Below are 25208 nucleotides of genomic sequence, written 5' to 3'. Positions count from 1 at the left end.
ATCTTAGCTTTATTGAAAAATTCCTTCCCCCCCATTGTTCAACAGCAACTTGTGTTCATCCCCTGTATACCCAACCTTCACCATCCACTCCCCAATCGTCCTCACCCTGCCCGGCAAGACCCTATCAAGCAGCTCATAGTCCCTCCTCAAAACCCCCTCATTCCCAGCACTCCTCTGATAAATCCGCCAAAAAGCCGAGAAGTTCTCTCTAAACGTCAACAACGTCTCATCCCCCTCACCCTCATACTCAGCTCCTAACTTCACATCCCCCATCTGCCACTCCTTCGGCATATGTTCCTCCACTGCGACAGCCTCATACCTCGCCTTCTTCCCCGTAACCCTCTCGAACGTCTCCGCCAGATACCGGCCCCCCACATGTTCCGTCGCAACCTGCAAGTCCATCCCAGCACTCTCCTCCGGATGGTCAAAAAGCCACCTCGCATACAGCGCCAAATCATCAAGATGGATATACGGCACGGCGCCCTCACCCAGCGGTGCCTTAAAAACATACACCCCATCCCCATCCCTCTTCGGTCGATGCAAAGCACCCAACATCTCCGCGTATGGTCCCGTTGTCAAAACACTCCACTTCATCGGCTGCTGAGGCTGGGCTTGCATCCACTCGGTAACTTTCGCCTTCCCCTCGTAATGCCCACATCTCAGTGCCTCATCGTAGCCTGAGAGGCGGAGAGCGGAGTCGAGACCAGACCAGACGTAGTGCGAAACTCCGGCCTCGAGAGCGAGCTCGAAGATCCGCATGCCCCAGTAGATCTCGGCTTTTTGTCCGAGGGCGAAGGAGTTGAGGTTTACGAAGACGTGGGAGGTGCCGCTGAGGGTCGAGCGGAGGGAGGACTCGGAGGTGGCTGAGCCGAGGGAAAGGGTGATGTTGGGGAGGGCGGAGAGGATGACGGCGTTCGGGGAGGTGGGGGTGCGGGTTAGGACGCGGACTGTGTCGGCGGGGTTGGCGGCGAAGGCTGGGAGGAGTTAGTGTTGTCTTATTGAAGGAGTTGAGGAGGGAGCACCTTTTACTACTGGCAAGCCTTGAGCTCCTGCTCCGCCAATAACGAGGTATGATCTTGAAGTGGCCATGCTGTCTATTCGTTTCGCTTGTAGTTGGAATCCAAATTGTTCTATGGGATGTCTGATTGAGACTGTGGGTCTTATGCCTCTATTATACACCATGAAGTAGCTTGTTGACATAAGTAGCGTGCTTCGACGCCTGTTTACTGATATCATTCGCTTGGTAATGGTCCAATACTAATCACTGCGTTCGGGAATGTATCACGTTAGGTATTGGCTGTTTCGATATAGATTTCAAATACGGCAAGACTCGTTGTGCCGATCTTAAATGATTAGTTGCATCCGATGTGAGGTATCTCCTAATGCCGATGCGTGGAAATGGCCGGCAAAACGGTAGCGATTACTTATCAGCGCCAACTTCAGTTCTATCCTTACACTCGAGAGAACTCAACTCTAACTCTAACAGCAACTACTTCTCTTCCCCAATTGAAACCTAGACTTTGGTTTCTTTTGAAACCCTGCCATGAATGGCCGCGTCGTTGTTGCCTCCCCTTCGCGAAGCGAACTCCCCCCTTTTTAAGCGAGAAATAGTCATACTTGTCAAGTGATGGTGAATATCCTCCAAATGAGTTTTGTTGCATATCGCACTGTTGTTTACATTTAATCTCACCTCTAGAATGCCAACAATATTCAATCCAATGGGCACACAACCCAAAAATCGCTAAAGTAAGCCAGCCAACTCAACCGCCTCATGCACAACCATACGCTCTTCAATATAGGGAGAAAGGAAGGGATTAGATCAAGTGCTGCATTCAGTATCATTGCGCTTAGGCTTCATATAATCTTCTTCTGAAACCGTCCACCATTCCCTACGTCATCAACGTTGAAATGAAGCTGGGGTGGGATAGAAATTAGGGAGAGAATAGAGAAGTAGTACTAGGTGAACTTATGAGCGGGAAGATAGAGGGGCGAAGGGGCGATGAAAGGTAAAGGGAAGTTTGCTCAAGATCTCGATCTCGGGATCTGACAACGGCACACCAACTATACATCTCGGCACGATATACAACAGGGGGGAAAAGACCCTCATTCCAACACCCACCGATTGACCAAACCCACACAAGCCAAGGTTTTTAAGGGAAGTGAGTATCTGGGGGCTGTACAAGATTCGATTCGTTAACACTCTATGCGTATGATATGTATGTACTCATCCAACGTCTCCTGCTCTATGGTCGAGATCTAGCCTGCCGCGGCGAGGGATAACCTGCCGCTTCCGTCTGTCTGTCATGAATAAACCCCCGTATCCAACGCCTGTAATCATGATGATGATGCTGCTTAAAGAGTGAGCCATGCGTATGCTATCCAATCCAATCCAACCCGCCCACTGCCAACCGTCTATCAAGGAAAAATTGCGAGGCTAGGGAAAGGCGGAAAGCGGGAGAAGACTCTAAGCACCCAAAACCTCGCTCTCCTTTAACTCCCACCTTCCCTCCTGAAGCCCCTTCAACACCTGCTTCCCCTCATCCGTCAGCTCAGGCTTCCCAAGCGGCGTAACAGCACCGATGAAAAACCTCGGCTGCCACTCAACACCGCTCTCCTCCCTCTCTTTCGCCTTCTCTCTTTGCCGCTCCTCTAACTCTTGCTTCAGGGCGGTAGCGCGAGAGAACTGGCGCGCTGTGATCGCATCCGTGACGCCGGACCAGAAGCGTAGACTCTCATTGGAAAGTTGTTGCGCGGTTGGGGGCAGGACCTTGGGGGGTACGGAGAGAGGGGCCAGGTCAATTAGAGGTATTAATTGGTCCTATCATCAAATTAGCGAATCATCCAAAGCGATATTTGAGAAAGGGAGAATGGGGACATACAGATTTCGCACCCATCGAGAAAAAAATCCTCTCCCTCCAAGTCCCCGATATCCTCGCCAGCACATCCTTCTCGGGCACATCTCGTATCCTCACTTTATCATCTTTCTCCGGATCATATCTGAATACCACTCCTTCCACTTTATTCTGCGTCTTGCCGAGCCAGCCTTCTTCCATGTAATGCAATATTGTCTTGATTTTTGTTTTCTCGCAAGTGACGCTGCATCGCTCGCCGACTGTTACACTTAAGCTTCCACGGAGCAGACCGCCCAGGTGAGCAGCCGGGTGCGTGAGTTGGTAGGTCTCGTTATCGCGCTTTGCGAGCGTGATGAAGATTCCGAGATTATGCTCTCCGGGCGTGATTTTGATACTCGTGCCTGTGAACTTAGCAGACAACTGGTCAAAGCCCCGAGCAGTCAGTCCCTTTTCGGGACAATCGACGAAGAAAGCCGAGACTGGAGGATGATGGGATGTCTGTTCGGTCAGGTATGAAACCTTGACTTTCTTCCCTGACTTAGGCGTAGCGACAGCTTCTAAGTTGGTGATTTTAGGAATGCTTGACGAAGACGCATGTCTCGACCCCGCCGGCGTGTGTTTCCCCGATTTAATAGAAGAGGCCGCACTCCCATTCATCGACGCCGCCTTGATAGTCGAGATCGCAGGAGCATTATCCTCTACATCCCAATTACACTAACTCCCATCAGCTCCAATCCCATGAACAAAACCCCCAGCCCTCTCAGGCCCAGTATCTTACCCTGAAAAACTCTCCCAGTGCCGAATTGTAAGGCTTGCACGGCTTCCCCTTGACATATTTCAGATCCTTCGTGAACCAGAAGCGCAGCACCTCAAGCATACGCTCGAACTCGTCGTTCGAGTCCCCAATCGCGATGAATGTGTTCGGTTGGTCTAGGTAGTTCCAGTACTCGAGATTGGGCGTCGGCTCCAGGAGCTGGGCGGGCAACGAAAACCGTACAGAGGCAATGTCTGCTACGCCGATGAACCTGCAATTCCCGAGCGTTAGTTAGCCCTTTCCCCATAACCACAAAATCCCCTCCAATTTCCTCCCCCTCCTGATGCGCGCTGAAAAGGCCGGGAGAAAGCAAAGCAAACCAGCGCATCGGCCACACCGCTGGCCCCCCCTCCCCCCCTCCCCCCCCCTCTCTCACCAGGAATCAAACTCACTTCCTCAGAATCCCCAAAAACATCCGCAGCTTACTCGTATCGTCAGGCGATTTCTCCGGGGCATGCGCCGCGCCCGTCACACCAGCAGTCTCCGTCTCGCTCGACGTCGAGCTCGGAGCCGTCGAGACGGGCGGCGAGTCCTCGAAGGACCCTGAGCTGGTGGACGCCATTATAAGGTATAACTACGCCTCTAGAATATGATATGTCGCACAGCCGCACGAAAAGTAAAGCAAAGAGGAGGAAATATAAAGATCCGGGGTTGTACGGACCGAGAGGAGAGTTGCGGTTGAGGTGAGTGGTTGACGGAGAAGTGACGTTTGACGCGGGCGCGATAAGGGTCCGATAGGGAGAGCCAAGCCCAGCCTTCACTCTGCCTTTCGAAACCTTGCTCAAACACCTCAAACTGTATCAGAGAAAGCTAGAAAATGGTGATGAAAATTAGATGGTTGAGACGGGTGGATAGGAGGGACAGGAGGCGAAGAGGTCACGATCCCACTTCTAAGGAGGCATGCCATGTTCGAGGCTCACGAAACAGCACCCCTCGTCGTCGACCCTTTCCTCGCGAATCAGAGGGGCACGGGAGCCCGTGGTTGGCTGGCGAGGGAACCTTAGTCATGGATGCCGCTTGCGATGGGGGCTGGAGGGGTTGAATCCCCCAGATAGAATCTAAAAGAGAGGCTTCTGCTAAACCTTTGCTCCATGGAAGGCAAGTGATTTGGAGATTCGACTTTATTGCTGCGTGGTGCGCCGCAGAGGCAGAGGCGATGCACCATAGGGTTCTCTCAAAAACCCATCCAATCTTCACCCACAGCACTTCCCCTTGCATGACTCGCTCAAATTCTCCACGCCTCACTCCCCCAGTGCCATTATCCAAGCCACTCACCGCATCTCAAAGAATCAGATAAGCTCTCCCTCCCTCCCCCTTTCGCCACAAACACACATATAGCCCGGGAATATCCACTCTCATGTGCTTGTGTAATGGCCTCATTATCATCATCACACCCCTCTCTCTCGGGCATACAATAAAAACTTATCGGACACTCCATCTGGAAATGGACTTGGCGACCAACAACCGTGGCTCGAAGCGGTAATCGCGACCCCACAGACCTCGGAACATGCCTGCATTGGACTTGTCTTTGCAGTGCTGTTGAAGTGCAGAATCGATGTCGAGATTCGATTGGAGGTGAGAGGAGGTCAGAGAGGGCGCGCCTTAGGGTCGTAAGCATCTCATAAGCTAAAGCTCAGTGCAGTGCAGTGCAATGCAGCGTCTGGGATGCCCAAAAGGGTTCAACTATCAGTAGGGGTCCATCTCAATGCTTCTCAAGAAAAATAGAGAAATGTAACCATGTGGCGACCAAAAATCAGGAGTCAGGACATCAGGCCAGGATCTTGACTGCAGTTCCGAAGGCAGAGCTGAGGCTATTCGCGGAATACGAAACGACTGGTGAAGATCCCCATCGTATTCGCGCAAGGCCTCGTAAGATCTCGAGGAGAAATTCTTGCCTAGCGCCTTTCGCTGCCAAGCCATTCCATAATTCTTCCAAAGATTCCCAGGAGTGAATTTTTGGGCACTACTGTCGAAGACCCGTTAGAGATCTCATCGGGTCCCGGATGTCAGACCTGGACCCCTGTTACATCGGCTCCCGTCGAGTCCCCTCCCCTCGCTAGCTTCGCTCACACATTATTAGAAACAATGACATCATACGTGCCCGGTCCTTCCCCATCTCCCAGAACCGCTGATGATCCATTCCTCCATCGAGTTTGCAGATCCAAGAGCCCTCCGAGAGTTTCTTTTTATAAACTTACTGTTCCGAAGCGATAGCCCGTGAACGTTACAAACCTAATATCGAAGCGGGGCGTCCCTGGACTGTGAAAACTTCGTGTTGACGGCGAATATGCTGAAAATGTTCAATTATTTTTGAGCTTTTGCGGTGGCGATATCCGGGGCAACATTTCCCAGCGGCCAGACAAATTGCTGCAAGGAGACGAAGGGATAAGGAAATAATAAGATGTGCGGAGCAGTGTCCCAAATGTCTTATTGGATGCAAGCCTCCCCCGTTCATTGTCACTGTCGACGGCTTCCTTGACGGATGGGGTACGTTGCCCCGCATGCGTTGTCGAGGGCCATCCTGGAGGACCGACGGGCGGTAGTTGAGAATCGTCTCTTCAATGCCCCTGGCGACAGCTTAGAGCGGCCGGTGGCTGGTGACACTTGAGCTTTGGGATGCCCTCGGCGGCGGCTGCAAGCCACTGAGCACTGAGCGGAGCGGTGTAGCTTCGCGAGCTTTGAATTGTAGACTTACTTGCAGTGACCTCGGTGATGCAGGTGTATTCCTGCAGAAGGAAGATAAGACGAGGAAAGGGGGGATGATAGGTTCCGGCTCGAGCTCCTCCATCAGATGCGCGACTTCAAGCCACCTGTACTACGTAGGGCAATGTGACCCTTCCAGATTCGGATGGACGTGCTGGCCCGAGCCTCACTTCACGCCTCACACCTGACACTGTGAGGTGCTGAAGTGCGCCTGTTTCAGGCTGCGCGCTAGCCTCTTCCCCTTGAGCTTCCCCAGATTATCGCCAGCTGCGACGACGTCCAGACCTCGTCTACGATGACACTTCAAAGCTACCTGGCAGGCATCACGATGCTGCAAACATTCGTGCATGGGAATGGGCAGCAACTGCTTGTGCCACGTCTCTGTTGACCTTGTCAATAAGAAGAAATTCTGCTCATCAAATGATCAATTGAGCAGCGAATGAAAGTCGCAAAAGAAAATGGATAATGACGTCAGTGTGATTTTTGCGACGATTTTAGCCAGCCCCTGTGCATCCATGCCGCATCTCAGCCGAGACACTCAAACTAAACTTCTCAGAAATCCTCAGACGTCGGAACGGATCTTGGAGGGGACTTGGAGTCCCGTGAACTCGTTCAGCGCCGACTACGTAAGTCACCCTTTGAAGTATGCAGGGCTGCTTCCGAGTCTGTCACTGTACTACTCTACATAGCGCAGCCCTTGCCGATCAGAGTTTGAGAAGTGATGCAATACGCACTTGCGAAATCCGACAGAGTCGCGTATGCTCGGAGAACCAGCTTGAAAAGAGCAATACCAGAAGGGATGGAGTAACACAAAAAACCCATGGACCACGGGAGCAGGTTCTCAACAGACTGCGCTGTCAAGAGAGCTACCCCGCTTCTCCGGTGGCTCAAGGATTTTACCTGAGGCTTCAGGGAACTTCCCCTCAGCGCTGACATATGTACCTTCGTAGAACAGCTCTTACTGAAGAGAGCAGTTGATGAGAGCCGTCACGGCAGCTCGGAGGAGTGTGTCGTTCTTGTAGATTTTGATTTGCTTTCTTGGGCGGCACCCAAGCCGTCGACGTAGTCTACTAAAGCAGCCCCTGAACTGAACACACGGGAAAAGTGTGGATTGACGCAGTCAAGCCACGCAACCTTCGCCACATTTAAACCAGTTCAAGGGAAGATCATCCTTCGGCCGCATGTGGCTTGTGGCTCAGGCAATGGCCACGAGTCTGGAAGCCCCTCGTTTCGTTCTAGTTGACCAATCGTCGTCCTGCCTTTCGGAGACTTTTAGTTGAAACTTTTTTGCACAGCTGAGTAGTACTGCAATTTGACTTTTAGACCGAATTTGCGGGTTCCCCAAGGTTCAGAAAAAGTGGCTGATGCGGCCGTCCCCAAAGCCCATTGGCGAGATAACCTGAGGATGACAGGCCCCTCAAATTTACCCTCTGCGAGGACTGGCCTTTTTAGGTCGAATCGCGCCTTCCCTGTAATGATCAACGAGTGTCGCAGATGCCCGTAAATAATGTCACCTCAGACAGATCGAGAGCGACGTTGTTCGAAGTGCTGCCGTCTGGATCTGTGGCTGTGCATCTGGATCAAAGTCTGCTAGACAAACCGAGGGAGCTTTGAGGACCACGGCTCTACGCTCCGTACGCCTGAGAGTGGCGAAGGATGATTTAGAATGCCATGGTCGAAGCAACGCCTTGTGTCGACTGATGACTTCAGATCTGGCGATTGATTTGTCCTGGTGCTTTCATCTTACGCTGCAGCGTCCACAAACGACCCAGGGCCAATGACCGATGCAATCCCTCATGATATGACTGTGCCCTAATGTGCGTTTATGCACTCTTAAAATCTCTCCTTTCGTTACCGCCGCCGTTGAAGCATGGACGAAACAAATGCTACTGCAACCGGAGAGGATAGTCCAAGCAAACTACAATCCTGGTTAGGAGCTTTGCAAACATTGCTTGTTGACACCACTAGAACCCATCGACTTTACAATTGCGGACGGGTAAAAGTGGACGCCATTTGAGATCAAAGTCCCACTGACACGGCCGGAAAATTAGACGCATCCTGCGTCCAACGGAGGACGTCAAAGCTAATTTGGCTAAGGGATAAGAGAGTCGCAAATTCAGAAGCATGACCGTTTTGATAGCGGAGAATATAACTTCGAGAAGGGTTCCTTTGCAGGGCCTCCCTGCCAGGGGACAACAGAAGGGAGAATTCAGAGCTGATCCGGGGAGCATTCCCGCAACCTTGTTGCCCTGGGATGAAGAATAATGTTCCGGGGCATGTAAACGCTAAATTGAGGGCAGGGAGTGCGAGGGGGAAAGGAGTGCTTCTTCCACGAGGTATGACGGCATCAGTAATTTGAAGAACCATGCAAAATTGCTACGGCCTGAGTGCGGAGCTCCTGCCGTCGGCGGACACTCACGCAAGGCGCAATTTCGCCTCATCTCCGAGAGCACATTTGCAATCTTTGGTGTTTGTATGGGGAAATCAATGTTTGCATGAGCCATGTCGTTGAACCAAAATAACGTTCGCGGCAGCCGTGGGCGGAAATCCGAGACGTCGATCGCTGTGGCTGAAGTCCGACTTCGAATCGCTCATATGTATCGCGGGTCCAAATGTTAGCGTCGATAATGTGCGATACCAACCACAATTGATGGAAGACGGAGCAGTGGCTGCATCGAATGGAACGGCCTGGACGGAAGTTCAAGTAAGGTGGGATGGCTTCAGCGCTGCTTGATCACAAGACTCGTCTTTATCTCGTCCGACCCAGTGAGATCCACCAGAGGTGGCGCTATACACCCTGCCCACAAGATATCGCCTTCGTGGCGCCATCGGAGTACTGTCCAAGAGCAGAGCTATAAGAGACAAAACTATGGGTGAACTGGCGGCGCTGTTTGGAATTCGGTCGCACGAGTGGAGTGACAGGGACAGGCACCTTACGCGTTGCGCGTTGCGCGTTGCAGGTGGGATGGGAGAGCAGAATGGCATCAAGAAGAGCCGGTGATCCAATGCAATTTCAGCATGGGATACTCTTTTGCCGCAATGCACCAGCAGCACAGGCCAGCCACGTCTCGGCCAGACGTCCGGCGAGTGATGAGTGGTTTGGACCACACCAGAGCCCGGCGTGTATCGCGACAGACAACATGCCACCAGCAAAGCCAGCCATCAAGCAGCAGGTGCTGGAGGCTCCAGAGCGAGGACTTTCGCAACGGTTTTCATACAACAGGTGTACAGTACTCGGTAGTTCTGACCATGCCGACTAGCTGTGTGGCCTGCGCTGGGCCGCATAGTACAGGAGACTCGACTCTGGGCACGGGGGACAATTGAGATGCCGGGTGCCCTCAATGCCATGCCCTCGATGCCATGCCCTCAACACTATGCCCTCAACGCCATGTCCCTCTACCCATGCCCATGCCCGTTGCCATTCCCTCGGATACTGACTGTGTTGTGCGGATGGGTGCGGAGGTGAACTGTGCCTTCGGCAAGCGCTTCATGTCGTCGTCCCTCGCCCTTGTCCCCTCGGCTCCCTCGTCGCTGCAGCTGGCCCGTCCAGGCGCCCCCCCCGAGACCGCCAACCCGCATCCGCGTCCAATTCGCCATAGTGTGTAGATGGGCAATCAGGGCTCCCTTTGCCACTTCTGATGGTCGGTGATCGTTTCCCCATACACCCAGGCTGTGGCTGAGGCCGTGACGGCACACACGCAGCCAGCTACTACAGTAGCCCCGGAAGCCACACGGCGCTGCTTTTCGCTTTCGTGCCCCGCTATGCTACTATCCTACTACTGTATGCCATGCCATGGGCAAATGCCTCCAGCCTGTCCGGCGGCCCCACTGTGGTGCTGTGCCTGTTGTCCAAGAGTCCCCGTCGTGACCTCGCGGCCTCCACCACCCAACCTAACCCAGCTCCCTCTGCTGCACACCTGCACCCAGGGCGTGAGCTATCCGCCTTCCCTTGCCAGTGGCCCTACGGTGCCCTCCCCCAAAAGTCTCTGGCCTCCTCCTCCTCCCCTGCACCTCCACTGCCCCCTAGGCAATATAGGGAGCCCAGGGAAAAAAAAGGTTCGCTGCAGCCGTGCGTGTGTTCTTGGTGAGGTACGTGGGTACCGCCGATTATTCCATATTGCGTAGCTGGCTCTGCACTCTGCGTCTGCTCTGATGGACCCCCATGTCAACGTCTTCCCAAGCTCATAAGTGGAACTATCCGTCACTGCTCTCCTCGTTCACCCATCACTTCATATAACATCAGCCTCCTCCTCCTCCCCCTCCTCCTCGACACCCCCCCCACCCGTGCCACTCTACACCATACACTCGTAGAGTACCGTACCATCACGCTCGCTACTACAGTACTCCAACCTCCCCCTGGCCGTCTACTACATGCTTCGATCAAGTACGCTCCAACTAACCCCGATTACCTGCCTTGGCTATCTTACACCCCGGAGAAACAAAGTTCCCTCGAGCTGCCGACTTTGAATGAGTGAGCTGCAGCCAGCTCCGCCTCCAACCAGATGTTTCGAAATCGGTAAGTAACTTCCCCCATGGGCGCCACAACACACGCGCACGTATTGCCAGCTACTTGCTGCGCAGGCATCCAATATCCGACTTGGATATGTGACCTGGAGCCTGTTTCTGAAGAATGGGGAGCTGACGGTGCTTGCGCGCAGGACATCGTCCCAAAAGCCTGGCGACGAGTTTATCGCCAATTTCCGCCAAACTTTCCCCGAAGTAGCAGTCGCGACCTCGTCGGCGGGTTCAGGCCCTGGGGATAGCTCCCTCGGTGACGCAGTCGCTGGTGGGCCCCATCTAGATCGGTATGTAGATCTCCTCATTTCCCTGGGTTTGTTGCAACCTCGGAGCTCTAAGCGACTCGGAGCGTCGACGACGGTGGAAAAGGAAGCACTTGAAAACCGCCATTTGGCGCGCCCCAGCTCTCCAAAGAACTTCGCTGACCTCTTCTGTTTCTAGGCACCACAGTCTGGGCCATGAAGACATAAAAGACCTCGATCCGACGCCTAGGGCGCAGCATGAAGCATGGCGATTCACTCCCTCGCTCCTGGACCCGAACTCCTTTGCCTTCTCTTCGTTCGCAAACCAGCCCCCTGGATACTACACCCCAACACCAGGAGGCACGAATACCTTATATCACAACCAAGCTGGTGACTTGCATACGCCAGGGATGGGCATGGGCCTGAGCATGGGCCTTGGGACCCCTCTGTCCATGCCTACATCTACTGATGCTCTCCACGCATCCACCATGATGGACATGAATGCGTTCAGCCACCACGTTCCTCACTTCCAGAACTACAATCCATTTGGCCATCCCAATCAGCAGCAGCACGCACATCACCACCAGCAACAACAACAGCAACCGCAGCAGCAGCAAAGCTTTGCTCCATCATCGTTTGTGCATCAGGATACGGGCTATGAGACAATGGATCACGACGGTTCCCCAATGGATGATGAGGGACGCATCGGACCGATGGACACCACACTTCAGCATCATTCTCCAGTAATGTCATTCCAACCACAACAATACGACATGTCTATGGCGGCACAGATGCCTGCTTCTGCTGAGAAATTCCGCTTCCATGTTACTCTGAATGCGCCAACGGCAATGATAAAACATGCGGACGAAATTCCAGTAACCTACCTCAACAAAGGCCAAGCTTATTCCGTTTCAATTGTGGATTCCGCTCCAACGTTACCTCTTCCTCCGGGAGCTCGTTACAGAACGTTTGTCCGGATCTCCTTCGAAGACGAGCAGCAAAGACAACGCCCGGCTACTTGCTGGCAGCTATGGAAGGAGGGGCGAGGAACGAACGAGGCCCATCAACGCGGCGGAAAACTTCAGGCTGTCGAGTACGTTGAGGCCAATCAGCCAGCGGAAAGCGACGACAAGAGGACCCGTGTTGATCTCGACACTGCTTCCTTTGATGGATTTTCCGTCATCTGGACTCCAGGTGTGAATGGATCGGCAGAGTGCAATATCGCTGTCCGATTCAATTTCCTCTCTACTGATTTCAGTCATTCAAAGGGTGTCAAAGGAATTCCCGTTCGGCTCTGCGCGAAAACCGAGACGATTACATCGGGATCACCACGTTCAGGACCTGAATTTTCAGAGGTTGCTTACTGCAAGGTCAAGCTGTTCAGAGATCACGGTGCCGAACGCAAGCTTTCGAATGATGTTGCCCACGTCAAGAAGACCATCGACAAATTGAAGCAGCAGATCGCACAGGCAGAAACGGGAATGAAGGATTTTGGCAAGAGAAAACGGACTGGATCTACAACGGTCAAGGCTCAGGCAAGTCAACGACCCGGGAAGGTGCAGAAACACAAGAGAACCTGGTCAATGTCATCTGCGTCCTCGGCTGGAGGACGACCACCTATGGAGGAGGACTTACACTTCAAATTGCAGACCATGCAGGACATGTTTACTAGCACACGGCCGGTGAGCATTTTGTATCTTCGTGGGTCTGAACAGGATGATCCGGATCTTCACCCTGTGGCTCTGGCTGGGGAACCACTAGATCTCACTAAAGTGGATTCAAGAGGAAGTACTATATGGCAGCAGAGGACCAGTGACCGCAGCTCTACAACAGGCACCTCGTCGCTAGTATCTCCATCTCCGAGTTCACTATCGTTACAATCCCAGCTGGCTGGAACTTCGGGCCCAAACGCACCGGGGCAATGGGAGAACTTCCAGTCATTGGCACCGGCAGACGTCCAGTCATCGAATCCACAACAACTCGCCAGTCCTCCAGATCAACTCACGAAAATCCCAAAGACCGACGAAACTGGCCATTTCAGTGGCTGGATCGAAGCTTTAGGAGTCGATTCTTCCTACAAACCTCCTCAAGAACAGCGACTTATAAAGCCTGTTGCTTCTTTCTATATTCTCCACCGCGACCCGAATCAACCAGAGAAGCACGAGTACTATCGAGCTGTATATCTCATGCAGCGAACTCTGAAAGACTTCACCAACGCCATCGCTGCGAAGTGGAACATAGAGCCGACGAAAATAATGCGAACGCTCCATGTTCTGGATCGTGGCCTCGAGGTCGTAATTGAAGACGACGTTATTCGAGAACTCGCTGAGGGACAAGACATCATCATGGAGATAGCAGAAGTCCACAACTCAGCAAGCTCGCAGCTCAAACGAGAATGGGAGATGTCCGTTGATGTCGTCGTCGACAGCGATAACGCAGGCGACGCTCAGAATGTGGTCCACACCGACGGATACGAACTTCGATTAATGTTTTAACACCGTTTTGCTTCTACTTTAGGGGAGGTTTTTTTTCTTCTTATACCCAACGGCCCTGCTAATGCTCATGTAATTGTTACGGATCTCATATGTTGTCCTAAAGGATGGGCGGACTGCTTGAATGGCGTCACATTGCTTTCTAAGATACCAGTTCCTCTCCTTGGAACACTACAAGCTCACAATATCTTTCTTCAATTTTCGTGTAGAGGTCTTGCATTGAAAAGGCGATATCATATTGTGTGCGTCGAGATCTTGTACTGGGAAGGATTTACCTGGGACGTTGCTTTTACCCCTTTCTCGAACATATTTTGCAGCTTTGGCTGTGTTTCATTCATTTCTAGCTCTTAAGGAGCGACGCATACACGCTTTGACGAGGACATTATACATGGCGCGACGAAGCACACGAATACTTTCCTTCCTGTTGCAGAGGGGGCGGAACCACAAGGCCTGGAGGCAGGTGGTAAATTGGCGTCTTTTTGGGTTTATGGCTGCAGAGCCAGATCTCCAGGAGCAGTGTCTGCCCCAACAAATCACAAATGGAACACTGTTCAAGCTCAAACCTCCACCTCATGCTGTGCACTTCCTTGAGAATCGCGATTGATTCAGATCTTCGATCGTTTGCTCTCCCTCAACATGTGTTTGGCCGAGCCGGCGAGCCATGAATTAGGTTCAGGAGTCGGCGACTAAATCGGTTCCAACGCCAAGCGTGAACCACTCTCAATTGGACGGCCCTACTCTTCGCCCTTCTAATTTCATCTCCTGTGCCTGAGTGGGCTTCAGCTGGTCAAGGCCCCTCCCCACTCCCCTGGGCCTGGACCCCTTTCCCGTCCTAATCACAACATCCCACCTGAACAACACCCTCAGGACACGCAAGCTGCCTACCGATCGTCCGGACTGATAGGGATACAGCTCTCCCCAAGAATAAAGATCATCCCCAGGTGTCGACACCAGCCACAAAGATCGACTGTCGATTGCCCCAATGCGGACTAGAAGTGGCGAGTGCTGTCGTAACTAGACGAAACGACTCCATTCCGAGCACGTGGAACGGACCTAGGCTCGCTAACACCAACACCAACCTACCGCTCTATCTTTCTAATCTAAGAACAGCACCGATTATTACAACAGACGACGATTTCAAGGGCCCCAGCACGCCACAACTACTTGTCACCATCTCAACCTACGGCTCTGGTCCCGAACCAGTCGTTCGGGCCTCGGCCCCGGGTACGCTGTCCGGCCGCGAGCCCCGTTCAGCCGCTAATGGAAACGGGCTCTGACGCCTCCAGCTCGTTACTCCGTAGGTACGTACAAAACGACTCCCCTTGCTGCTTTACCTCCCCTCGGCAGGGGATCCCGAGAAAGGCGGCGAGTGCTGCACGTCGAGCAGGTGATCTCCTGTCAGGCACGGCCGAAGCGGGCTGTTCCACGCTCGTTATGGATTCGATTGCGAGCGTGGTTGGGCCGGAGGGGAGGGAGGAACATCAAAGACGAGATGATATGGTTGGAGTGACGGATTGCCAGGCGCAGTGGACCACGGTGCATTTGCAACGCAGCGTGACATCCGGCCCGGACTGGCTCGTGTGAGAGCCTGCTCGCTGCAGAGTGCTACAGTAGCGTGAGGCTTGATGGTGGGGAGGTGTGGGATAGATGTGGTTCGATCTGCTCCGATCTCTGCCTTGAAGCAGCGACGGCTGCGAGGGGAGTGGCTCTCCACGTGCTGGGTGTGGCGGCATGAGTCGAAGGAAGACTAGTCCTGCTGCAAGAGGAGGCTGCAACGACGAGTTAGGAGAGGGAGGGCATGGATCCGGCGTCAGACAAGCCACAACCGTGAGGGAGACGAGCCACAGCTGTGTCTGAGGGTGGCCAAGATCGGCGCGGGGAAATTGGGGATGGGTAAAGGCGGTTCTAGACGTCCTTCGTCGTTCTGTGACAGATGGAGGAGGGGATCGCCAAGCGATGATGACGGTGACAGGGTTGGTGGGGGATCGACAGTGACAATCGGATTATCATCTCTCGGTCTTTCTTATCAGCCTATTTTGACGATTACCGATCTGGAAGGGCAGAGTGAGTGAGGGAGATGGATTTTATCCTTTTTCCTCGACGTTGGCATTGGATGGTCGTTGTGCGGATGACCAGTTTTTCTGCACCCGACGCGATGAAAAACTCTATTCTGAGCAAAAAGCTTGATCGGACGTCTGGAGCGGTGTAGAAGGCAAGTGAGGCCTCCCTTGAGATCTAATAGATGGGTCGTTCTCTATTTGAAGCTAGCCTAGCGTGGAATTGATCAAGTGATCGAAAAGGGGGTTGCTCGATAATATCACGTGACTTTGGTCCACCCCTATTCCCATGACCATTTTCGATTTGAAGGAAGTGCGGGGTTTGGCCGAATTGATGGAGTTGTGCATGAATTATTTCTGTTATTGGGGAATGTTTCCGTCTCTTTATCTGATCTAAACATTTACTGTACCGTCAGATCTGAGTTTGTGCCTGGGAGTTTCGGACCGCGTGGAAAGGGATATTGTACCATCTCGAATTTAAGTGCAATATTATTCATCTTCTCGGGAGATAATAGGACCGAAAGATATCTGCTCTACGTTATTCCTTCGCCATTTCAATTCCAAACCACCATCAGCGGCGGAAGTTCTGGGTAAATACCACCTTCCTCCCGAGCGAGATGCCAAGCGGTGGCGAAAAAAGGAGACTCTCTCTATTTCATCATTCTGAGATCTGATAAGGACAGGACTGGCAAGAACCTCAATGGAAGTCTTTCCGTGCCTCCTAGCTTCTAAAGACAGGCGGCAGCACAAATTCACGTCCGCTATGCTGCCTTTGCCTTCATCACTCGCGTTGGACGGGAGCATTTCTAGTGCCTGTTGGGCAAGCGGCATTTTCGTACCAAAGTATTGATTACGAGGCATGCTCGTGTATCCCGTAGCCTTTCGTTCTGTACTTGCTTTCAATTGGCCGAGAGAGGTTGTGATCCGTGAAGCACGTGACCGATTCAGGGACAATAGTGTGGACCTCTTGATACGAGAACGACAATCCTGATTTCAACCAAAGCAGAGCGCATGTCTTTTTGTTCTCTCCCTGATTGGCGTTCAATGGAAGGGTATTTTGCATTTCTCCGGGCATTACGGGACGAAGCTGAGTATCGTTGGATCGGGTGGCCAGAGGATGGTTGTAAAGGTTTGACGCGACTCGAGAGATGCAAGAGGGATTAGTCAGAGCGCTTCATCCCATCGCAACCATAGTCCTCTCAGGAATTGGATTTGATGATTTTTGCACGGTTGTAATCACTCTGGAGTGCAAGCAGTCTGACCTGAACGAGTCCTTCTCTGCGAGACTCTTGTTTTATTTCATAGATATCCCCAAGAAACGGCGGCTTCTTCGAGGTGCGAACGCTTGGGCAAGAGCAACAGTTTGTTTCGGTCGTTGCCTTAGATTGGGTTTCGGCGGCGCTTCCGCTGTTCCTCTATCACGCCGACTTGTAGGTGAGTCTGTTGTGGTGGAGACCAGCTGCATTTGATTAGTTGTAGATTCAGCCGTCGTGTCGGTGGTCCCCCTGAGGTCGATTGCTTCTTGGACCAGCTTTAGGCATTCCTGGTAATCCTCCTGGCTGTTGCTAGGCGCGTTGTGGTGGCCTTTGAAAGCGGAAAAGGGAATTTGTGTAGGCGTTCTCCCTCTCAGATCAGCTTCTGTCGGATCGCAACCAGCTTCCAAGAGATATTTCGTTATTTGGACTCGACCCCAATGCATTGCAATGTGGAGCAAGGGTCCCATTTTCGGAAGGTCGTCAATCTCTTGTTTGCCAATCTTGAGGACGATCTGCAATATCTCCACCGATCCCTGTTGGCAGGCGAGTGCTGTACTTTCTACCAGGAACCTTGTCATCGTGTCTGCAATGTGTATAGTCTTTGTCTGTTTCCTGATTGCCGCGATGGTTTCCCTCAAAAACCAGCCAACCGTCTCAGGGCCAGCGAAATACATCGCGAATTGAGATGGCAGTTCCTCCCTTTGACTTTTCGATAGTAACGACGCCTCACGTTTTAATAAACATTGTGCTGCTCGGATGCTGTTTACCTCTGCAGCAACATGAATTGGTAAGTTCCAATAATCATCCTGATAATAAAGTTGACAATTGGGATTAGCGCCGTTCGTCAATAAGAATTCCACAACCGGTACTGTGGAATAACGAAGTGCATATTCAATAATCTTTTCACCATCCAAAACTTTCCCAATGCAGTCTTTTGCACGGCAATGTCGAATCAAGTTCTGAACAATGTCCCATTTTCTACAGGCCTGAGCCTCGAGGAGGATGGCCCTGCCACGATTGGTGGATAAGTCATTTCGCGGGTCCTTGGTATCAAGCCGGTTTAGTATAGCGGCAGAACAGAGATCGGCTGCTTCTTGTAGAACAGTCGTTTCTTTATGCTTCGAACAAGAAATGAGGAAGTCTGCTCCATGTTCTAGAAGATATCCGACTGCCTCTTTGTCTTTACCGTGTATCGCGGTCACGAGCGGTGTCAACCCCTCGGAATCAGGCAAATCAACAGTCGCTCCCCCATCGACGAGGGCTTTCACCAACTTTAAGTCGCGAAGTGCTCCATGCAAAGGGCGATACCAATGTTGAGGTTTTTTAAGAAGCACTTTGGTCGTAGTGCCATAGTGATTCATTGGCGTATCGGCGATCGATTTTGAAAACCTAAGCAATGTAGAGACTATCCGTGGACGATTTTCAACTATTGAAATGTGGAGTGCCGTATCACCACAAGCATCTTTGTCATTCAGGCGTGGAAAAATTGTCGGACAAGAACATTGTGGAGAGGAGACATTTGTTTCGCCACCGGCGAGTGAACAGTCCCCGGAATGCTCGATTCTCTTTATGTGGTTACAAAGAAGCTCAACAATCTCACACCGGTCGTGTGAAGCCGCTAAATGCATTGCGTTTCGCCCTCGTTCGCAGTCAAATACTAAAGGATTGGAGTGGTGGGATAGAAGTAACTTGACAACATTTGCATTGCCGTATCGGCTCGCTCGATGCAGGGGTATTTCATGGAGAAAGTCTCGACTCGTTACGGGGGCCCTTGACGTGAGGAGCAGTCTGGCACATTGATCTAAAGGGTGTCAGACTGTGCTAAATTCAATCCAGGAACTTTTGTAAAATAAATGAAATAGTACTCCTTCTAATGCAGGTGGGCCAATGGGGGTGCAACTCATCTGCCTCTTTTCTGCTCGTGTATTAAATTCTTCGGGTAGGTCTCGCAACTAACAACCTACGGGAAAAGGAGTCGCAAGACACGACATTTGAGAAACAGGGTCTCCTGAAATGTACTTACAGGACCCTTCTGACGCTGCAAAGTGTAGAGCCGTTCTTCCATCGCAGTCTATGGCAGCAGCATTCGCACCTCTTTTCAATAGCAGCGATAAAACCTTGGAATGATTCAGAAATGCTGCAAACATCGCTCCAGTTCTGTCGTTTTTCGGATGGCGAGAATCGACATCATGGCCGGCATCCAGATAATTTGAGATCTTCTCAAGATCTCCTCTGATAACTTCCCTAATCAACTCTGGGATGTCTGTATCGGGGTCCAATTTGGGATCATCGGCCACTTCTATCGCTGGAGGAGGCTTGGTGGCGGGTGTCGAATTGATACCCTTATCAAAACTATCTCCATCACCCGGCTGCAGCTGCTGCGAGACAGGCGAGGATTCGACGGATTCGGCGTCCTTGAGCGGGTCTTCCACGCTTCCAATCTCGTCGACGTGTAACGAAGGTGCTAAAGTAGAATCTGAGATGAGGCAGGCGCTCGTCGTAGCATCGCAGTCGGTAGAAAATTCTTTTTCAAGCAACTCTAAATGGACGGATTGATGTTTTCGAAGAGCGAAAGATTTTCCTGCCGTCTCCTCTGACAACTCCAGGCCTAAAAGGTCTTCTTGGTCATCTAATATGAGATGTTGGCGCGTTGGCGCATATCCAGCCGGATCGCACTGGTTCCCGGCCGGAGAGACAGAAGCTTGGATGAGGGCGGCCTCCAAACTTCTGATATCCTTCTTGACTTCGGACACGGCTCCTCTGTAAACGCTCAGCTCAGATTCCTCAAGCCTTAAACAAATCTACGTACACTTGGAGTACTTGGAGCAGAAACTGCAAGGATCCTACTTGGCTCTGAAGCCGGCTTTGATGCTCTCGCATCACATCCTCGTTCCATACAACCTTAGCCTTATCTGTTGGTCCTAGCTTCTCCTTCCCAAGGTGAAGCCTCTCGAGGTCAGCTTGGAGTTTTGCGTTTGTTTGCTCCAAGCCATTGATCGTGGCTGCGAAAGTCTTGGACAGAGACTTATTGTTATCCCATTGTGAGGTGAGTGCAGAGGCATCGTGGAGCATCAGATTCGCAAGTTGGTGCAGAGCGGCTTGCAGCGTCTCCGACTGATGCCTAATGCTATCAATCGTAAAGGCGGCATCTTTGTAACGGCCACGAACTGCCTTGCACGTTTTGGCCGCCTTTGCGAAATTGAAGACAAGACCGACAACGTTAGCAGCAGATGAAGCAATATCCATATCGTTGTCGGCGAAGATGCAACGTTCGATATGATTGAATTGAAAGAGGAAAGACGTGGCAGATGAATGAGCAGGGCGAAGTGGCGCAGCTCAAGGCGGATTTGATGGCGCTATCGCGTGGCTTTCAGCATGTCTCAGGCTGCATCCCCGAGTTCGTGAGAGCGCTGTGGTGGGAGTGACGATTGGAAGTACAAAAAGTTTTGGGAGATATCCAAATGCCTGGGAATAATCTCGCGATATCCCAAGTTCTCTAAAACGTTTCTGCTTCAGCTGCGGACATGTTGCCATCCGTGTAAAGTCGAAACCCAGTAAAGTAGGTATCGTCGTGAGCAGACAGCCTCTCTTTTTCGTGGCCTGCAGCTGAAGCCCGCCCGACCAGAGATTGAGGTCGGCATCCGATTGGGCCTTCATCCAAAAGAAAAAAACAAATCGACGAACATGCCAGCCTCGAGCAAGAAAACTCTGTAAGTCCATCTGTGATGACTCTTTCTGCCAGGTAAATGTGAAGGTTATATCAGGAGCTTTGACACCATTGCAACTCTAGCATCGCGGCTTCCAGAGCAATCTTATAGGTAGGTGATCGAGCAAGTTTTCTAAAGCAGCCTACATCCTCAGAGCAAACTTCGAAGCGGTCAGACGTCCGCGAGGGTCTTGTGCTTGATCGAATGTCTATTCACCATGAAAGAGAATATTGCAAAGAAGGACCAAACGGCTTCTGGGGCGCGAGCATTTGATTTAGCTGGAGGAAAACGTTGCAGTTAGTAGATGTCGTTGAAGGAAGGTTCTTTTCTTATTTTTCGCAAATTAACCGGTTCACCAGGGTAAGACCCACTACCACTTTCGCTTGCCAATCACCAGGCAACTCTTACTGTAGCTCGAAAAAGCTCAACGGGAGAATTTAAGTTCTAGGAGCGTGATAGCAATTAGTGAGGCACTTGATAGTTTCAATTTTCGTCCTTTCGGATGTAGAAGGGGGGTGGTTGTGCCGAGTGCGGCGAGGCGAGAGCTCAAACATAATTTATCAGATATCAACCGTCTGTTTGTTTGAACTCTATTTACCTCCGAGGCTGTGCATTCGACACGGGCAAAAAGAAATGGAATCGAGTGCCATGCGCAACAATCTTCCATCCTAATTCCCCAACGTAACGGCATGAGACGTAGAGGAGCCGGGAATTTATTCGTAATGGTGACCGACCTGAGTATAAAGGAAACCCGTAGTGGATTTGATAGGAATCTAAGGAAATAGCGCGAACTGAGATGGTGGACACGATGCTGAGTCAATTTTTGCCGCTGTTGAAAATTGAGTGCGATGTGCGGCGAAATTGAAGGAGGTGGATTCAGTCAAGGGCAAGGGGGCAACAAAATTAGATGAAAGTAACTTTTCGTCTGATTATGAAGAGGAAATCGGGATTGGCTTGACATTCTCCTTGTATCAGATTGACTTCGGACAATTGAGGGCTGGCTTGTTTACATTTGCCCCCACCTTCACATTGCTATTCACTTAATAGTTAGAAGAAGGATAGGTCCACAGCTATGCAAAGAGTAAGATACATCTTTTTATCTATTTTCATTCTTTCCTGATACCTCCATACAATTTTTTCCCGACATTGTACCTATTTAACGCAACCCAAACTCTCAAGCAATGCCTGCCTTTTCCTCCTTATATAACCTTCAACTGGAACCCGCACTGTACCCATCTAGCTGCAATAAACGTACACGTCCCAGCCGCCATTGTAACACCGCAGAAGATCTGCATATATAGAAAATTCCCATGATCATTCGCAAGCAGGGCCCCTCCAATTGGATTTCCAGTCAACCCAGCAAACGCGACACAAAAAAATATCGTTCCGTTACGGACTCCAATTTCTCTGATAGGTGATATTTGGGCAACTATCGATGGGAGCATGGAGACGAAAGCTCCGGAGGAGAAACCGTAGAGGACGCAGAAGACAATTATTGGTGCGTTTGATGCGGAAGGAAGCCATAATCCTAAGACAATTATGGTGGAGAAGGCGGTGGTGATTATCATAACGTTGAAACGACCGACCTTATCAGCGACGATTCCAGGAACGATGCGACCAAAAATACTGGGAAGATGTTAGCAAGCTGGAAGTGCAGTAACCGTGGCCATCTTACGAGGCAGCGTTCAAAATTGGAATCAAATATATGGCCATGTTGGTTGACATGCCATGGCTTTGAGCCCTGTTATCTGTTAACTAGGCTTGCATGGCGGGCTCGATTGACTTACTGGAGGATCACATAGTTGAAGGGTAAGAATGTCCCGAAGAAGAACAAAAATGCGGCCACGCAAAGAATACCAAACGCTGGCTCTTTCAGAGGACGTACGAATTCCATAACATCGACTCTCTTTCGTCGAGGGGTCAATCTTGACTTCACTGTTAAATTGGCAACGACGAGCATGCCCAAGATCGTGAATGCAGCAGCCCTCATGGTCCAGGGATAGCCGATCTGTGGAATGAGCTTGGAAACCATGATGGGAAAGATCACTCCGCCTAGTGATGATCCCGATGCAATTATGCCCAAAGCCGTAGCTCGCTTCTTGAAGAACCATGTGGCTGTAGAACTCATGGCGGTGAAGAAGATAGCACTCGCACCAAGAGCACTGCAAACTCCCTGTGCGAGCAGGAACTGGTAGTACTGTGTTCCTAACGAGGCCATCATTAGACCCAGGACATGGAGAACAGAGCCCACAGCTAAGAGACCTTGGGGCCCGAAGTTATCGAAAGTCTTGCCGAAGAACGGGCCGCCAAAGAACATCATGAACAACTCTAAAGATGGTATCCAAGATATCGTACTTGATGAGTACCCCGTAAGTAAGTGCTCCTGGTAGTAATCTTGAAAGACACCAATGCAGTTGATCCACCCAAAACTGACAAACAAGCAACAAAAGCTCCCCAAAACAACAAGCCATGCTTCGAGGCCCCCGTCGGGGAAGTCGGCTGGGTTCACACCTCCAGGAGCTACAACGGACCTGGGAATCACTCCAGCGTTCTCGAGGTCTGCCTCTACTTCAGCTTCGGGTCCTGGAAATATATTCGCTTCAGTCTCCTTGTTTTGGCTTCCTATTCGTTCAAGTGATTGCCGTTCTGTGGAGTGCCTGCGGCCATGGTAAGGCACTGATTCAACTTTGTCGTCCATGTTGCCGTCTGCAACTGTAGAAGAACGAGAAGAAGGGGCATTTGTAGCCATTTATACAATCCCAATGAGGATGGCAAGAAATTTCCGAGTTAACGGCGGAGATGGAGAGGCTAGAGACTCGCTCTGATCAACAAAACAAAGCAATATAAACGAATTTTGATTTCTAGCTTGGTCCTTCTAACGAGAACAACTGAGATGCAAAAGACAGTTTTGAAGAAGATTTTGAGCGCGTATCAGATGCCATAGACCTGGGCACTGCATCTTTAATAAGATATCTGAATAAGGAGAAGAGAGACACTTGTCGCTTTTTCGCAGCCAAAGGCCGAAGACCGAGAGACGCGAGGCGAGTGCGAGGCACCGCAATGTCAAAGACAGGGGGTCTCCTCGCTACAGCCATAGGCGAAACTGTACTATGGCAGATGTGTCAACGAGCAGAAGGGGTCACTCACCAATCGCTCACACCCCCTTCCCGCTCAACTTGGATCTTGGAGACCTTAACGCTACAAATTCGAAGAACTAACACGATATTCACAATATTTCGAGTATTCTCTATAATCTGGAAAGTTTTTAGAATTTTGCAAAGACTTTGAAAAATCGGAAAAATTTGGTGGGGTAGGCGTGGGCGGGAAGGGGTTTTGGGTGGTTGGTGGATGACCCCTTCTCACGAGCCTGATCGCATAAGTCTGTTTTTCAGGCTATCAGGCACACTTCGCCCCAATCAATTCACAACCATATTATATTAATTAGGAGTTAATTACCCGTAACGCTCCATTAGCACCTAAACCCAATGATTCTGCCTTAAAATCAACTTATTTATCCAATCTTGTGGAATCTTATCCCATTCCTCTAGCAATATTGCTTTTATCTCGGCAACTGTAGTAGGGGAACATTATATGCCCAAAATACGATAAATCGTAGTTTTACCGAGCTGTTAGCGCTCTATTAGCTCCCCAGTTGACTTGTTTCTAGCCATGAAGCTCCCGTATTGCCTCCTTCTATTTCGTAGCAATTTCAAAGCCTAGAGTATGGTTAAACACGAGTGGTGAGGGGGTAGTAGGCATATTGTGGGGTTGTTGGATTTGGGAGGTGCCCTCGCTAAATTAGCCTGAGACTTATGCGATCGGGCTCGTAACGAGCCTGCGGACACGGGTCTATGGAATAGGGTATTTTAGCGACCAACTTCCACTAAAGGAAAACTCCAACTTTTTAAAAGATGCTAGTACTCTTCTAATTATATTAAGAGAATAAACTATAGCTTCTTCTTCTTAATTATCGTACTGCTTACCTTTTATATTATTATATTTTGTGGTTATTTAATAGAATTGAATTCAATTGATCGCCTTTCAATTCGCGACGCCTGAAAAGTGCCCTGTAATTCACAGACCCATGTCCGCAGGCTCGTAAAGTCCTCTCAAAGCCTGTGAACGGGCCGCTTGCTAATCCTCATCCAGTAAACCGAATTTCAACCTCATCCCCAGTCAAAGCTTTCTGCAAGTTCAGACCACAACTTTCATCTCAACCTTATAGTATATTGGTTGATAATCAGATGACATTTTGCGAGAAGGCTTTTTTATTTCAACTTGCTGTTCTCAATTTCACGCATCTCAATATCCTAGTGGCCCCAAGTCTGAACAGATCTGCGGCTGTGGTCTTCTCGAGTTCTGCAAAACCTGAAGCTCTATTATCACGAAGTAACTTATGCTTTCTTCATCTATTATGCACGAAAGAATGGATTGTGAGCCTGCGGGAGTCCGATGTCGGCTCTTAATGTTTGACGTAGAGCTCAACACCTCACGCTCGGGTTCGTGTTGGCCCGGAATCTTTCCTCCAGAAGCCTCTCTTACTCAGCGCGGGCAGAACGCGGGAGGA

The 25208-nt window shown here is 50.9% G+C and overlaps 8 protein-coding genes across 8 annotated transcripts; 2 read left to right on the top strand and 6 right to left on the bottom strand.

Moving 5' to 3' along the window:
* Positions 1-9: 9 nt before the first annotated feature.
* Positions 10-1089, bottom strand: K444DRAFT_623568 (NAD(P)-binding protein; the record flags this gene model as incomplete). Its single annotated transcript, XM_024882292.1, has 2 exons — positions 10-974; positions 1023-1089. 2 exons carry the CDS (start codon positions 1087-1089, stop codon positions 10-12), a joined length of 1032 nt encoding a protein of 343 aa, XP_024744290.1.
* Positions 1090-2464: 1375 nt separating this feature from the next.
* K444DRAFT_515380 (uncharacterized protein) lies at positions 2465-4228 on the bottom strand (the record flags this gene model as incomplete). Its single annotated transcript, XM_024873594.1, has 4 exons — positions 2465-2818; positions 2880-3566; positions 3631-3877; positions 4059-4228. 4 exons carry the CDS (start codon positions 4226-4228, stop codon positions 2465-2467), a joined length of 1458 nt encoding a protein of 485 aa, XP_024744289.1.
* Positions 4229-8902: 4674 nt separating this feature from the next.
* Positions 8903-9391, bottom strand: K444DRAFT_14784 (uncharacterized protein). Its single transcript, XM_024870576.1, has one exon. The coding sequence runs from the start codon at positions 9352-9354 to the stop codon at positions 9070-9072; it is 285 nt and encodes a 94-aa protein (XP_024744288.1). The 5' UTR covers positions 9355-9391; the 3' UTR covers positions 8903-9069.
* Positions 9392-10057: 666 nt separating this feature from the next.
* K444DRAFT_14664 (uncharacterized protein) lies at positions 10058-10665 on the top strand. The gene has a single exon (XM_024870567.1). The coding sequence runs from the start codon at positions 10132-10134 to the stop codon at positions 10492-10494; it is 363 nt and encodes a 120-aa protein (XP_024744287.1). The 5' UTR covers positions 10058-10131; the 3' UTR covers positions 10495-10665.
* On the top strand, positions 10658-13817 carry K444DRAFT_14729 (uncharacterized protein). Its single transcript, XM_024870572.1, has 4 exons — positions 10658-10753; positions 10806-10885; positions 11028-11174; positions 11329-13817. The coding sequence occupies exons 2-4, from the start codon at positions 10872-10874 to the stop codon at positions 13622-13624; spliced, it is 2457 nt and encodes an 818-aa protein (XP_024744286.1). The 5' UTR covers positions 10658-10753; positions 10806-10871; the 3' UTR covers positions 13625-13817.
* Positions 13818-16755: 2938 nt separating this feature from the next.
* Positions 16756-18959, bottom strand: K444DRAFT_14753 (ankyrin). The gene is made up of 2 exons (XM_024870574.1): positions 18899-18959; positions 16756-18735 (listed from the first exon to the last, which is right to left on the bottom strand). The coding sequence occupies exon 2, from the start codon at positions 18560-18562 to the stop codon at positions 16973-16975; it is 1590 nt and encodes a 529-aa protein (XP_024744285.1). The 5' UTR covers positions 18563-18735; positions 18899-18959; the 3' UTR covers positions 16756-16972.
* K444DRAFT_14718 (uncharacterized protein) lies at positions 18693-20622 on the bottom strand. Its single transcript, XM_024870570.1, has 3 exons — positions 19744-20622; positions 18800-19694; positions 18693-18735 (listed from the first exon to the last, which is right to left on the bottom strand). Exons 1-2 carry the CDS (start codon positions 20178-20180, stop codon positions 18887-18889), a joined length of 1245 nt encoding a protein of 414 aa, XP_024744284.1. The 5' UTR covers positions 20181-20622; the 3' UTR covers positions 18693-18735; positions 18800-18886.
* Positions 20623-21840: 1218 nt separating this feature from the next.
* On the bottom strand, positions 21841-23339 carry K444DRAFT_515966 (major facilitator superfamily transporter; the record flags this gene model as incomplete). The annotated part of the gene is made up of 3 exons (XM_024873638.1): positions 21841-22267; positions 22317-22382; positions 22429-23339. The coding sequence occupies 3 exons, from the start codon at positions 23337-23339 to the stop codon at positions 21841-21843; spliced, it is 1404 nt and encodes a 467-aa protein (XP_024744283.1).
* Positions 23340-25208: the final 1869 nt, after the last annotated feature.

Source organism: Hyaloscypha bicolor, assembly GCF_002865645.1.
Source record: "Hyaloscypha bicolor E unplaced genomic scaffold K444scaffold_10, whole genome shotgun sequence".
NCBI classification, from domain to species: Eukaryota; Fungi; Ascomycota; class Leotiomycetes; order Helotiales; family Hyaloscyphaceae; genus Hyaloscypha; species Hyaloscypha bicolor.
Note: the sequence above shows the minus strand (reverse complement) of the source record. Positions and strands in the feature narration are given on the sequence as shown.